The 15,737-nt window shown below is 41.6% G+C and overlaps 1 protein-coding gene across 6 annotated transcripts in view; it reads right to left on the bottom strand.

Moving 5' to 3' along the window:
• Positions 1-3,456: 3,456 nt before the first annotated feature.
• The window catches only part of SBNO1 (strawberry notch homolog 1), a 50,222-nt gene continuing 37,941 nt past the window's right edge, over positions 3,457-15,737 (bottom strand). For all 6 annotated transcript variants that reach the window (XM_074356648.1, XM_074356646.1, XM_074356645.1 and 3 more), the window contains 4 exons: positions 13,415-13,552; positions 12,681-12,757; positions 11,181-11,374; positions 3,457-9,965 (listed from right to left, as the gene is read on the bottom strand). In XM_074356648.1, coding sequence (XP_074212749.1) covers positions 9,823-9,965; positions 11,181-11,374; positions 12,681-12,757; positions 13,415-13,552 — 552 coding nt within the window. In that variant the 3' untranslated portion in view covers positions 3,457-9,822. The remainder of the gene's footprint in view (positions 9,966-11,180; positions 11,375-12,680; positions 12,758-13,414; positions 13,553-15,737) is intronic.

Below are 15,737 nucleotides of genomic sequence, written 5' to 3'. Positions count from 1 at the left end.
CTAAGAAACTAACAGGCAACCAGACCCAGCAGTTGCACAGCCAGACAAGGTGTGGGTCCGAGTGTCGTGATTAACTCGGCAGTTAGTGACTCCAGCATGGTTTATATCCTCAGGACAGGAAAACCATACTTGACCAAAGTTGTGTTTTGATCAGAGGTCTACACCCAAAACTGATTAATTTTCAGTTATGTGTCTGCCTTTTATTTCCGTTTTATAGACCAGGAGCCGGCAAGCTTTTCCTGTAAAGGGTCAGATAGGAAATCTTTCAGGCTTTGCAGGAATTGTAGTCTCTAACCGTGCAAGTCTGCCATTGTAGCACCAAACAGCCTTAGAGGATACAGAAGGGAATGGGCAAGCCTGGCTTCCAATGAACTTTGTGAACATTGATATTTGAATTTCATGTATTTTTCACTTGTTACAAAATATTCTTTTCCTTTTTTCCAACCATTTATGAAAGTAAAAACTATTCTTAGCTTCCAGGGTCATTCAAAAATGGGTGGTGGACTAGACTGACCCGTGGACCATGGTTTGGCAATCTGTTTTAGACCTCAGAAATTTGTTTAAGTCTGATTCACTATGGATAGAACACCCAAAACCGGAGCAGGCAAACATTTGAGGACACAATAAACATTTTCATATCAATACCTCTGAACAGGAAACACACACATGCAAAAACATAAACTGTGGCAACAGAAAGCCAAAAAGAAACCCAGTATTACTGCAGGAATTGAGAGCATTGTATAATTTCTCTTGATCTAGGACTAGGGTTTGAAAAGGGAATTTTTAGGGACTCCTCATTGCTCTAAACAGTGGGCATCTTCACAGAACGCTAAGCTTTCTATTGAAGGCTCACGAATTTCTCCGTTTCCTACAATTAATAATTTATCCCAGTTTGGATTTCTCCAGTAACTAAAGGGTGTGGGCATCAATCTTTGCAGGAACGAATCTTGCTTGGAACCAAAGGTAAACAACAGAAGCTAGAGCATTTTTTCTGATACTCAAAAATTTACCCTCTAAAGTTCCCCAAGAAAGGATACTGAAGAAACTGGCAAGAATGACTGCCTTGGAAAGAACCGGGGCCAAGTGGGAGGGGCAGAGAGAAAATGTTCGCTGTATGTTCTCATTTGCCTGTTGACTTCTGTCATGTGCCGCTGTTACTTACTCCTGCAACAACCAATCAAAAACATAAAAATTAAGTATTCCAGACTAATTAGTGTCCACCTGGCCATCTTACCTTCGCATGATACCTGGTAGTAATTTTTAATTGAACAAGGATGACTTGGAACCAGCAGCGTGGGGCTCGCCTCTCCTAACCCAATGATGCACTTGACGTCCGGAGTGGGCAGCTTTCAGAGGACGAAGCCAACTTGCCGAGAGTTGGGCTCTAAAAATAAACATTTTGCACATTTCTTTTAGCCTCCTTTCTCTCCATAAAGGCCTCCACAGATGGCTTCTTTACATCATGCTCTCAAATGACTAGCTGATAAATATTCATACTTATGGAAATTGTATTGTACATACTCCAAACCCCCAGCCAACTGACACTTGTATTTTCCAGATCTCAAGGGTGGTGGCCCCTTGTTCATGGGCCTTGTCCTCCGTGAAACACATACAAAGTTGTGCGTGCATACACACAGTTCACAACCAGCTTTTTGTCTCTTTAGGACTAATTTGCTGAGAGGCGATTTTGCCCCTCAGAGGACACTTGGCCATGGCTGGAGAGAGACACTTTGGGTTTTCACAACTGGGAGGGTGAGGGGCCCTCAGTGTGTACTACTGGTATCTAGTGGGTGGATGCAGGGAGGCTCCTAAACACCCCACAAGGCACAGGACTGCCCCCACCCCACCCCACCCCTCTGCAAAGAACAGTGAGGCCCCAGTGTGCGGAGACCCAGGGGAACACACTGTGAGGCTGAAAGCAGACTTGAGTGGAGATAAAACACTGAAGGGAACAGGTCAAAGCAAACTGGAACCACAACAAAAAACTCAGTGGGGATGGTGGCAGCTCCATATGAAGTGTGGCCTCTCATTTCTTATTCAAATTAATACTCAATTTATTAAGGTCATATATTTAAAAACAAGCTTCCTTTCAGTTAATGCTCAACTTACAAATATTTTTGTAAAATTTTAGTTAAAATGTAAAACACTTCTCTTTCACTTGTTCTTCAATTAATGCTCAATTATCTCGTGTATTTGGCAGACTAAATTCCCCTAGATGTTAACACCATTTGCAAATTTGATAAAATTCCCATAAGCATTTCAGGCTACAAATTGAATATGATTCTCTCAAGCATCTCCAACTCCACACAGAGAAGACTCATAAGCAAGCCATGCTCTGAACATCCGAAATGCCTGTCTGGGTCCGGGGGACAGACTGCCCCTTGCGGGTTCCCTGACTTCTGGGCCTGTCTCCACATCTGTCGAGTGAGACAGGGCCACAGGGCACGGGGGCGGGAGATTTAACCGCTCCCTCACACTCACGGGGCTAAGGGATCTAGCTAGTCACTGTTCTGGGTGTCCCGTGGTGTCTTCTCTCCCGTTTATTCCCGAATTCTCTGGCTCCCCAAGTCCAGCGCAAGGAGCTGACTAGACCTCTCGGCCAGCTGTTGCTTCTCTAGGGGTGAGCCCGAGCTCCGTGCTCAGGGCAGGCTGGTGCCCGTGCGCTGGCCAGTCACTGCCAGGGCCCCACCCTCAGGCCCGCCGGCACTCCTGACGCTCTCTTCCCATCCCCCACCACCCCGGAACCCTAACTTGCTCACTTGTTTGCTGCCCCTGATTTCAGAATCACTGCCCATGAGGGACACCACTGGGGACAGCATGTGGCCCCATGCTAGACACACAGCAGTCGCTTATTAAACAGTTGTTGAATAAATATTAAATACAAGGACCAATTCTGCAAAAACTAGAATCCAAAAGGCTTTTTTCATAGCTTATGAGCCAAGTAACTTCATCTGAAAACTAGAGGATTGAGGACCACGGAAAGGAACACGGACAGCACTCAGCAGTGACTGGCTTGTAAGTTGTCTGCAGCAGTTTGTTTCTTCATACACACAGCTCTCATCTTGGATGCACAGGATGGATGGCTGCTTAACACCTGGAATGAATGAAATAGCTGTATACCCCAGGCTCCCAATACCCGAGGCTACCCGCTTCGCAGCGCCCTTCGGGGGGACACCCCACGGCGGCGCGGGCCGGGGGCGCAGGGGGGGTGGCCCTCCACGCGGCCCACAGCCAACTGGAGCTACGCAGCCGTGCACGCATTTTTTGCTCTAACACATGCCCGGTTCCATTTTATCCCCGTGGTGAGAAGTCTTCTAGAATTCATTCTAAATACATTGCCGGCATAAAAAAGTCCGACCCCCAGCGTTCAGAAGCTTTTCAGGTGAGCACGGTGTGACCCTGACACAGCTCAAATGGGTGCTCAGAACCCGGACAAAGAAAACACAGAGAGAAGCAGCAGATTAGCCATTTTAATTTATTTAAGAATTTTTACAAAAAAAGAAAAAGAAAACAGAAAAACAAAAATCAAAAAACAACAACAACAACAACAAACTAAATACAGAATTTGTTACGCTTCATGGTAGAGCATTTTTACTCGCAAGGGTAAACCTCGCTAAATGCAGCCAATACAGTTTTATTGCATGAGACCCAATTTTTAAAGTTACATATCAAAATGGTCAGAACAGTCGTTCCTGGACACTTGGTACTGTGCTACCACGGAAGGCTGAACGAAGCAGTGCAGGATCATCAGAACAGTGCGTACCCTTCATACACTGACGGACATTCAAAACAGAGTAGCAATATAAAAAGAGATTTTAAAAAAGAGAATGAAAACAAAAACAACCAAAAGTTTACATCCACCTTTGTTTCAAATTGTCTTTGGATTCCATCATGTTGTCTCAAGATGCACCATGTCAGATTACTAAAGGAGGAAGATCTATGCCTACGTATAAAAGTATCCTTTGCTCAGCAGAGGTAGAACCTGGCAAAAGTTTTATTGCAGAGATACAGCGTACCTCTTCCCTCCTCTCATGGTTGATGGTAGATACAAGTGGTTATTGAAAAATAATATCAGTAGTTTGCAAATTCAGTATAAACCATGAACAGGATGATTTTTTTTCTGATGGCTGTGAGACTGCAATGTGCTACGTAGAAAAAAAGCTCTCTGCCCCATAAAGCAGAAGTCAGAAAGAAGGCTCAAGCTTCTTTATCCTCTTCAGTGCCACAAATACTGTCACGGCAAGAAAGGCCCTCATGGCAGGGTGGGCGGGAAAGCCGGGGAGTTCGCCCTCAGGGGCGGGCAGGCTGACCCTCGGCCCCTGGAAGGCCTGATGTGCCTTCTTCCAGGCGGCGTCCCTTGCTGGGCCCCGCACCAACCTGACGGTGCCCTGACAGCTGCTGCTGCAAACGCTCAGGCCAACGGCTCCACGGGCCCTCAGAGGAGGAACGCAGAGCAGGGTGGGCTGGGACAAGGCTTCCTACCGGAGCTCATCCCTGACAGGCCCGACTCCATGACAAATTAGGTCCCCGAGGCTTACTAAAGGCAGACAACTTTTAAATTTTAACAAGTCTACCAAGTTGAATAGTAATGAAATGTGTACATGAATGAAAGTCCTAAGAGATACTCTCAGCTATCTTTCCTGAAAGTCATGGAAGAACATTTTCCTAGAAGTGCAAAATCTGTAATTAAAAATGCAATGTTTGCCCCCCGGGTGACGATCACCACCACTTCTGTGAGCCATGCCTGGGTCTGCCCCACTGGCCACACTAATCTACTGGTGAAGAATGCCTAACCCAGCTCAGCTCCCAGCTTCACGGCTGCTCTAGTCAAGATCAATTCCGCGTACACTGGGGGCCAGAGCAGGTCAGAGGAGCCTATTGGCCAGTCCCTCCGCAGGTAACTGCCTGGTCTGCCCTCAGCACAGAATCAGCCCCTGGGCTGAAGGCTCATGGAAGCCTCCACGACAGTTGTGTTGCTCTGTTTTGGAGGACAACTGTCCTTAAAGGACATTCTCTAATGTCACCTGTCAGTATAGACACCAGCATGTACCAGGCCTATCTCTGTACCTGCTATAAATATCCTTAACTGGTGCAAACAGAAGCAGATTACCTGTGCTCACTGCAAAGTAAGTTTCTGATTATTATTCTGCAGGTTAAAAGTACAGGCCCAACTTGTTAAGAAGGCAAAATTTGCAGCAGCAGCAGGCCATAAGTCACTGTTCAGATCTGCAAGACCTTCCTCTCAGCTGGAGAGCCACAAGTATGAAGGATTTGGTGCAGGCCTCAAAAATTTGCAAGGGTAGGAACAAGCTGGGTTTACTGAAGAGCTAAGTTTGATCCCAAATGCACTGAAGAAGTTAGAGGAGCTTAAAGGAAGTCTTAGGAACAAATATTTTTAGGTGAAAACATCAGGCTCACTATAGCTTCCAAAGAGCAACATAAATGAGCATAACTAGTCATATAATGACAGTATCAGAAATTGCACTCAAGTACCCCCCCAGTACAATGCATTGCACACAGTAAAAATCTGCAATAAAAATGCAAAACACAATTAGGCATGTTGAAAAATATTAACACAAGAGATATAGGAATTTTATAGTAAAGATGCAAAACTGAATTCTAAAATACACGTGAACAAATTCAACTAAGAAGTTTCTCATATGTTTCTACATTAAAAAAAAATTATAAGAAGACCCTATGGGAAGTCAAGAAAAGAATAAATAGGACTGACTGAAGGGAGGAGGGCAGAGAGACAAGTGGACGGGGTCCCAATTTACAAGAAATATTTACATTCAGAATTCCAAAGAACTCAACATTCCTGTATATACACATTATGTACATATATTTAAGTACAGCATAAAATCAGAAGATGGGTTTTGGATTTCACCTCAAATACTCAGAAAAAAATCACTAGCTAGCTCGAGGTGCAGGTATGTAGACGTGTTTCCTTCACTTACATGCCCTTAAAGACACTGCCTTTGCATTAGACAATTGGCATCCAGTGCGAAACCTTTACAAACGGTTTTTGCTCCCAGCTGCAGCCACGACATGGACTGCTTGCTGCACATTCCAGCAGCAAAGCGTGCACAGTGCGCGTGCATGGACGTGGTGTTAGCCAAGGAGACCACAGACAGAGGAAGGGCAGCCAACAAATGACCACTATCCAACGGCTGCCTTTGTCATCGGGATGCCTGTGCTAAGCAAACATCTGTCACCTGGATCCCAGCTCAGCAGTGACTCCTGTGTAGCACCATTCTTAGAAACTATCAAAGAGCATTCAGGTACACTTGCAGAATGAGAGTATCTGGATAGGGACCTTCCCCTTAACAGCTAATCAAGAAAAGGACCCAAGGGGGAAATATTTTCCCTCTGCTCCTACTTTCATACATTGAGAGGCATCAATCATTTCTGACCTATTGCTTTTTTCCCTCCTGCTAAATTGCAAAGGGGAGGGGGCTGGGGGAAGACTCCCATTATACAACTGTAAACGCTGTCTGGGTACCCTTTCTCGTCATGCCTGTTAGAAGTTGTTCTGATAGCATCACATGGAGATTAGCAAGTGAATGCCCCCAGGGCTACAGCCAGAAAAATTTGCATCTAAAATACACTCCCCCAGGGCTTAGTAATGTAGAACTTTTACCTTTACAGATGAAGCAAAATAAAAGGTTTACTGTTGCAACTCAAAAAAAAAGGTTTCTGAAGTGCTAATTCGACTGGAATAAATATATATATATATACATACACACAAACTACGTTGCTTTGGATACAGGTTCTTGCTAACTTACATACAAATGTAAAGAAAAGATACTGAAGAACGTATCTGCAATTTAGCAGCAAAAAGGGAAAACTGCTTAAGATAATTACTTTTTGATCAAGTTGTATTAAAAAATACCTTATAAACACTTTTTGGAGTTCACATCATTGATACATATTTGGACAATCCCACTGAACTGCAGATAGAGACCTTGTGGTATGGAGGATGCTCAATCGGGGAACACTAATCCCCTGCCCACCGCCCAGGACGCCATCTGAGCAGCTATGAGCTGGGAAAGTGGTTTCAGTACAATCAGCTCTGTAAATGCTGAAAGCACTACCATGATTTACAATCAAATCTTTGTGCTCAGAGTCATATTGCTAAAAAGGGAGAAAAGGCATTGCAGGGGCCAAGCAGACTCAAGTCAGGTTCGACAAGGCCCCTGGGTTCAGATGTGGCATTCAGATCCTGAAATACAGGATCTGGTTGACAGAAGTTAGCTGTTGTTGAGACTCGATTTTTTTGACAGGGGAGGACCTTGAATGCTGGGTTTTCCCATTTTTGGCCAACCTAAACTTGCTGACTTAGATAAGGGCACAGTGTAAAGGTCATTATGTTCACCTCCTGAGAGGGGGATGGACAGAGGCTCCCAGTGCTCACACGCACACCGCCCCATGACGAGCATGGGCACGAAGCTCCTCAGCTCCCCCATCTGTCACACTGGTGGCATTTCTGAGGTCTACTCTCAGTTTCCAGAGGCCTTATTTCTGGACCTTTTTTAAAAAAGTAAAACAAAGCTGTTCTACAAAGGACAGAACATACACATGCCCCTTTGTATCAAGACAGCTATTCCAAGAGCAAACATTACATCACAAATCGTGCAGGTCAACTAATTGCATGTCAAACAATCCTCATATTGATGCTGCTTGGAAAAAAACATAACCTGCTAAAAAAAGGTATTTCTCAACATAAAAAAGGGAAGTTGGGCCAAGTCTACCTTCCCCAACCCTGCCATTTGTCTCACGGGAGGGAGCTACTTCGTCAGGCCTCCCCTCCACAGCTCTATTTCACCTCAGGGCATTGATGGGAGCTGCTTTGCCTCCCGATTTAAAAATAGAACTAACTGGGAAGTTCTCGTTCAGATGGACAGTTCTGCTCTGGGCCGTCAGCTGGGTCTAGTGGCCCTAACAAGGGACATTGGTTGATACTCCTAAGGATTACTGCCTGAGATACAAGGACTAGATTGAGGATAAAAGTTGCATCCACTGGGCAAAATATGCCAAAGAACAGAAATTATTCTCAATTTGTTCTTTTAGGCATCAAGAATAAATAAATCCAAAGAAAGAAAATGTATGGTAAGCCTGAAATAACCAAACTCAGGCTTGAAGAAACACAAGAGGATAAGAGCCCTAGCTTTCCCATCACTTTGTATCTCACCTGATTCTGCCAGAAGTTAAAAAGTAACAAAGGAGAACAGTTCAACTTGAAAAACATTCAAAAATACTATCATCTTACCCACTCCTCAACACCACTTTAATTCTGAGGGGTAGGTTTTAAGCCAAAATACAGGGCTACCTGGAATGTTGAGAACACGCAAGTCCGGCAGCATCCCCGTCACAGACTACTGCTGAAGGTGGTGAGGCCTAAACAAGAGTCCACTTCTGGTTAGTATAACAACTTTTTATTTGACATCTACAAGAGTGTGGTGTCTTGCAGCTTTTGACCAGATTTATACAATCTCAATTTTTCAATAGTGCAACCTGTGCAAGCAAAAAAAAAAAAAAAAAAAAAAAAAAAAGAAAAGAAAGAAAGGGAGAAAACAAGGAAACAAAAAGACCAATTGTCCCCTCACTTGTTTTTATAAACATCTATTATAGGCGAAACAAAACTTACCCATGTTATAGATAAGTGTCTATTCACATTTGTACATTACCATTTTTAACAGCTTGAGATAAACTCTACAATGTCTTACAACACATTAAACGATATTCAAGTTACTGGGTAACAACAATAACACAAGAAATAAACATACAGCAGAAGCCTCAAGTGTTTCCTCATTGTCTAGTTTACAACTCAAGTATGTTTTCCATTTTTACGAGTGACAAAGCAAATTAAGATAATGAAGTTAAAAAAAAAGACTGTTTGCAAGATGGAAGCCAATTTGTACTTCTTTCTAAAACTATCTTTAAGTTAAGAAAAAATGTAATTTTAAGAAAAGCAGGCTTGTAGCCATTTTTGCAGCACACATTAGGAATACTATTAATACATTAAAATTAACTTTTAAGCATTATATCACAGAAAATGTATGTACTCATTACCTTGACAAGAAACCTGGGGCAGGGAGAATGGGGGCAGGGGATTTAGCAGGGTTTGAAGCAATACCCAGGTATAAACACTATAAAAATGCAATAACCAATGCTGTACATCTACAAATGTCTCTCTCCTTACTTGACTTCTGTGTTAATCTTGTTTACGCATGCTTTCAAAGACATGCACTGTCAGAACAAAAACTAGAAAAGAACCTGAATGCATGATATGCAACCTTTCATTGCATGCTTTAATAAACCTATTGTTTTAATAAGTTGGAAAAGGAAACCAATATATATTTTCTCTATTATAGACTCAAAACACATGCATCCGGGAGAAAGGCCCACAGCAATGCCGTGGGTGAACTGCATTAACCCTGAGCACTGTTTAACACAAAAGTAAAGCCAGTTTGGGAAGTTCCAAGCATTTTTAAACCAATTGTGGCTCGTAGCCTTTAACAAACTAACAGACAGACAGACAGACTGACACACACGCGTACATACCCCTCTGCTCACCCAAAGTAAAAGCATCCGGGAAGTACCACGGGAAAAGCAAAAGGAAAGACACGTGTACCACCGTCGGCACTGCTGATTTGCAGTTTTGCTAGCTATTCCAGGTTTGTCCTCATTCCCAAAAAAATTAACTAGAGAGAGCACAACTGAAAAAAAAATTATAATTCTTTGGAAACTGTCCCTGATTTTTATGCAAATGATATGCTTCAACAGCACGTCAGACACATCCATGTTGAAACCTGTCTGTTCTTACGCGTTGCTCAAGTTGGCGATGCTCTGGGGGTGACGCTGCTGCCAGAGCTGTTTCTGTTGGACTGCAAGCTGTTGCGACTGGTCCGAAGTTGACAGGAGATTTATAAGAGGAGACACGCAATTTGCAGGAATGATCAAACCTGTAATTAGAAGTAAGAACCTATAAAGGCTGCAAACAGGAAAAACCATACAGCATTTTACAGCTTCACAGCAGATTCCAAATGAGGCATAATATTAAGTTTAATGAACAACATTCCATACAAAAACTAAATGAATACCTAACACCTGAACTAGCCCCTTCAGAAGTTAACCGATTCCTCAGCAGCATTACCCACAAACACCTGAGCGCAGGCTTGTGTCTAGTGAACACCACCTTCTTGCTGGAGCCACAGAAGGGCAAGCACAGTGCCTTCCCATCTACTGTCTTTGCAGCTCTACAAATGTATGCCAATACCACCCTCTCTGGCATGTACTAATGTACCAAAGAGACTACAGAATAGCAGTTGCAAATTCAAATGCTTACTGAAGCAGTAACTTCTAAGTGGCAAAGTGCGGATGTTAGCAAACCGGAGAGTACATGGCCTGGGTAAGGAAACTTTAACTCCTCTCATGTGGGGATAGGGGATCAATGTTCCAAGCTGCTCGGTGTGTTTTTCTCTTTTTTAAAAAAATAGAAATCCAGTCTTTTGATTTTTAAATGTTAGCAACTAATTCAAATAAAATCTTGCAACCAGAAATACCTGAGGGTCAAAAAAATGTTCATGGACTAACTTTAGCCCACAAGCTACCAATGTGCAACCCATGATACCGAGGGGAGACTGCTGCAAAAGGAACTAAGACAAAGCAACAGGGCAAGTGCAGTAACTGGATGGGTTCCTGTGAAGCCTGTAACTGAGGCAATGGTGGGAACAGCTAGTCCGGTCTGCCCTTGCCCCCCACCGGACGCCAGCCCATCCTCCGCGCACAGCGGCTTTGAGTGCCATTGTGCCAATGGGGCTCAATGGAAGTAAGCAATGGGTCTCCGAGAACCCTGGGCAAGAGGCCGAGCTTAGTCTTCACACCAGGGAGCCTGCACAGCCGGCAACGGTGAGGAAGCCGAGCGAGAGCAGCTGAGAGCAGCATAAAACAAACCGCCATGGCAGAACTTCAGCCAGAATCAACAACGCCCATTCAAAAGCATACCTACTCATTGACCTTTTAAGAACACATAAAGCAAGCTCCATCCCACCACTGGAATAGATGCTAAGATTCTAAGATGCAAGAAACAAAATAAAAAAACAGGATCTGATTTTTTTTCTCACAGCTCAACAACCCCCACTCAAAAAAAAAAAAAAAAAAAAAAAAAAAAGACTCACCTACAACCCGCTGTCCGTCGTCTGTCCTTAGCCGAACTATCTGCATTTTCACGTTGGTGCCGCTGACAGATGCTAGAACACCCTCAACCTTTGTCCAGACGCTCAGTACTGAGCCACATAGTACATAGTAAGTGCGGCAACGAAGACCTATTTCACAAACTAATCCCAAGCTCGCTTTCTTGCAATTGCCACGCCTAGAATGGACAACAGGAAAAAATATATGCATACAAACACAAACACGCATAAAAAGCCTGCAAGGTCTACCCCAATTCCAAATAGAAAATGCCCTACGGTCATTTGCCTTTACTGACAGTTTCTGACATTGTAACCCTTTTGACGGACTGGATTATCCTTTCCAATTTAAGGTGTCACTACTGATTTTAAAATTACAGTTATTTCTGGGGTCTGACTCCCTCTAGAAGGGCTGACTTATTGGTTTTGATATCCATTTAAACATTTGTCATTCTAATATCAGTTAGTTGACTGTATTAGTGCCAGCTTATAAAGTAATCCTGCCAATTATTTCTGTAGTGTTAAACCACCAATAAATTGTTCTAAATCAGGTAAGTGGGAAAGGCCTCAGCAAACAAACAAATAAAATCATACTTAAAATTTCTTAAAATTGTGAAAAACGAGGAGACATTAAAATTTTATAATTCAAATTATTTTCATAATTCATCAATAAAAAATGTCTTTCCACTATTAATTCAAGATGAATTTAATACATAGTATTAGGGGCTTTGCTAAAACCCAAAGCAAATGTTTCAGAGAGGACCTTTGTGTGCTAACTTTTTACATACGTTACCTTAAAGGCTCTTCTTAAGTTAATTTCCAACAGCACTTACTCCTAAAATTAAACACCACCAAAACCTTGCTAATATCAAAGCAAATTTATCTTCCTACATGTGTCTACACAAAAACCTAGCTAAAAGTCATCTATATCCTATATCACTTTTCAGAAAGCGGGCCAGATACTGCATTTAAAACGCCCTGACATGAACACAATGACGTGAGAACACCTCTGGCCAACCTAGTGACACAGAAAGATCAGCTCCAGAGCCCAGCAACACGGTGTGCTAGTGCTGTTAGCTACCTGAGGCACCTCCATGGTTTCCTAGAAGTTCCCTACTCTTAAAAATATAACTGATTTGGGACATCAATAAAAAAGCTTAAAAAAAAAAAAGGGAACAAAAAATAAAGGGAGGAAAGGAGAGGAGAAGGAAAAAGTCTCAACCCTAAGAATGACAGCTAAGTCCTTGCTGGCGGACAACAGCTGGCTGGAAGTAACACAGCACCAGTGAAGAGCAGAGGGGAAACCTCAAACAGTGTGTGTTCTCCAGACTTCCACCAAGTACCTCGGCTTGAAGGAACAATACCTAGCAATTGATAATCTGCTCATGTGCTTATCTGAAGGGACAGACAGCTCAAAAGTGAAGGGGTGTTTAAATGAAATCTTGATTACACTTTGGAATATATGGTGAGAAAAATGAAAATACTAACCAATAAGCATGAGTACAAGTATCTGCAGACGAATTATACTGATCTAACCAGTGGACCAGGGCATCATCTGAGACCACCTGTGAAAATAAGACAAAAATCTCACTGAACAGTATTGTTTTAAGCAAACTGGCTGCCTAATTTGGTCTCTAAAGCAAACTTAAAATTGACTCTACAGAGAAACTGGCCCCTGCCACTGCTTGTATTTGAATGCTATTGATAAAGTTCTGCCACGAGGTTCCTCTTACGTAATGAAATTTTCAAATAGCCAAGTTAATTACATTTGTTTTCAAGTGAAATGGCTAGAAATAATAATAATATAAGGTAATAACAACATAGTAATTATTGTTAGGAATTTTTCATTCTTAACATTCACTGTTTTTCTAGAAATCATTGCAAAATAGAAACATGGTAGTTCACAATAAAACCAAGAGTTGGCAGAAGAAATTTCAGTCTTGCGCACCTTCCCTTTATTTAAAAAATTCTGATTTTTGTAGTTAGCACTAGAAGTCTCCTTTTCTGACCACATAAGCTATTTCAAATAATTGTAAGTTTCCTAATGGTTGATAACATTAAGACTGGGCTATTAATGTAACAAGACTTAAAATTTTTCTGAAAATATTTCAGTCTTTAAACAGGAAAAACTGACAAAATAATTATATATAAACACATAGTTTCAATGTATTATTATAAAACAAGTACTCATACATAGCATAATGTACAAATGAAAAAAGTACCTTCTTATATTTCTTTTTTAGATCAGCATAAATTTCTAATTTTAGCTGTTTTCCAGTATTTGGTCTATAAACTAAGAAAAGCTTCTTTTTAGGGTTCACTTCTTTAACTAAAATGGCAGTTTTCTTGTTATTTCTTATCTATTAAAAAAAAAGGTGAGAAAACATAAAGATTCAATATGCACATTTTAAGACAAGCTTGTTTTCTGCACCATCACATCAGCAAATATAACGCTCTGAAAGATTGTAACACCAAATGATTCCGTAAATGCATAACTCTGAAGAAAGGATGACACCTGCTGTGTAACTGAGTTAAACAAGGTCTCACCAAAGTGAAGGCTGATGGACCTTAGCTCTGAGGTAGGCTGAATACATTAAGGGCCAAGATTTCCTTTAGAAAATTGTGTTGAATAAGCTTTAAAGCACAAATGTTCTGTGAAGATAATTTTGCTTCTTCTAGTCCATGAAACTGGACTCACAGCCCCTAAGAGATACGAGGTAAGAATATAGGTAGTGGGCATGAATGGTCTTCACAGGAAAATAATTTTACCCCTACTGTATGTTACTCTCCTTTAAGTTACAATGAAATATAACCTCAAAGATAAGGATTCTGATCACCCAGACCTCTGAACCCACCTCACCCAGCAGCACCACTCCCTGTTCCTGTGGCCCCGTGAGGGGGCAACACCACATGACAAATCAATCTCTAAACAGTAACGCTGTAACAGGAGAAAGCCAATGTTGAAAAATGATACATAAATATGATGCAAAAATGGAAGAAAAGGATGCATTAGACAAACGATGGAACTTGTTTTACTTAAAAAAAATTCTAAGAGGAAAGAGTTGTAAAAAGCTGTATTTAACTCAAGGAAAAATATGACTGGAAAATTAGTATCTCTTGTAAAGAATGATGAACAATTTCTACGCAATAATCTCTGGAGCAAAACTGAAGAAAAAAAAAAGTTTCAAAGTAAAGGTTTTTTTCAGCTCCTCTACAAAATAAATCATCTGCTAAGCTACTTAGGCTACTTAGTAAGGCATTTCTTACACTGATCAAAGGACTTGGCCTTTTACGTTTCTTTTCATGGATATTAAAGATCTCAGTCTTTTACTTGTGATGATTTGAAACAGTTTATATAATTACTGCAAAGTCTATAAAGTAATAGTTAACATGAAAACTACATTTAAAAATTTTTATTAGCTAATGTGAAACACTCAAACTTACAGTTTAGGTCACTGTGATCTATCCAGATGGTGTTAGGTTATTTCATTATAATTACAAAATAAATCACCTCACTACAGTGGAATTAAAACATGACTCTGACATGGTTTCCTCACGTTAACACATGTTAAACACATTGTAAAGCACATCTGCTTGCTGCTGAGGAGGTTCAGAGAACAGGCTGCACCTTCCTGGAATGATGTTTCTTCTAAGGCCCTCACTCCTCACGTCCAGCTGCCTGCTGCCGTGCAGAGAGTAACAAAGGACAGTGTTACCACATCCTTTCACTCAAGAGAAACTGGTGGGGGTCAGCACTTTCATCAAAATCTGTAAGTATTTAAATTCTGGCAATAATTTCAAGTGAAAAACAATAACCAATATCCTATATGGACCGATCAGTATCCCATCCAAGACCTTAGAGACATCTGAATAAAATATGGTGAATTGTATCCCGGTTGTGCTTGTCGGGGCGAGGGGATTAAGTTTATTTATTTATTTATTTTTGGAGGCGGCACTGTGGATTGAACCCAAGACCCTGTGCTTGCTAAGCATGTGCTCTACCACTGAGCTATATCCTCCCCCATCTGGTTGTGATATTACACTATAGTACAATTTTGTAAAATGTTACCATTGGAGGCACTGGTGTACAAGGAATTTCTCCGTACTATCTATTATAACCTCATGAGAATCTACAATAATCTCAGTAAGATTTTCAAACAAACAAAACAAACAAACAAAAACTAGGAGCCAAATCCAGTTTGAGAGCTTTGCCTCTTGAGTCAGAGACTTGTAAATCAGGCCTATAGACCAAATCTGGCCTGAGGCTCCTAAGCTTAAGAACAGTTTGAGGAAGAAAGGAAGGGGAAAAAAACCCCACAGATAGTCAGCAGAGGCCACGTATACACTGCAAAAACCTAAAATATTTACTACCTGACCCTTGACAGAAAAAGTTCAGGGATTTCTGCTCTAGAGAGATTATGGTTTCATCCTGCCTGCGGTTCATATTTGATCTCCTTTACACAATTACATTGTGAACCACATCATCATTCACAGTTGGTCGCTCCATAAAAATTTTTAAAAAGTAAGGAAAATGTGCTACATACA

This window comes from Camelus bactrianus, chromosome 32 (assembly GCF_048773025.1).
Source record: "Camelus bactrianus isolate YW-2024 breed Bactrian camel chromosome 32, ASM4877302v1, whole genome shotgun sequence".
Taxonomy (NCBI): Eukaryota; Metazoa; Chordata; class Mammalia; order Artiodactyla; family Camelidae; genus Camelus; species Camelus bactrianus.
This window is presented reverse-complemented; position numbering and strand designations above follow the sequence as displayed.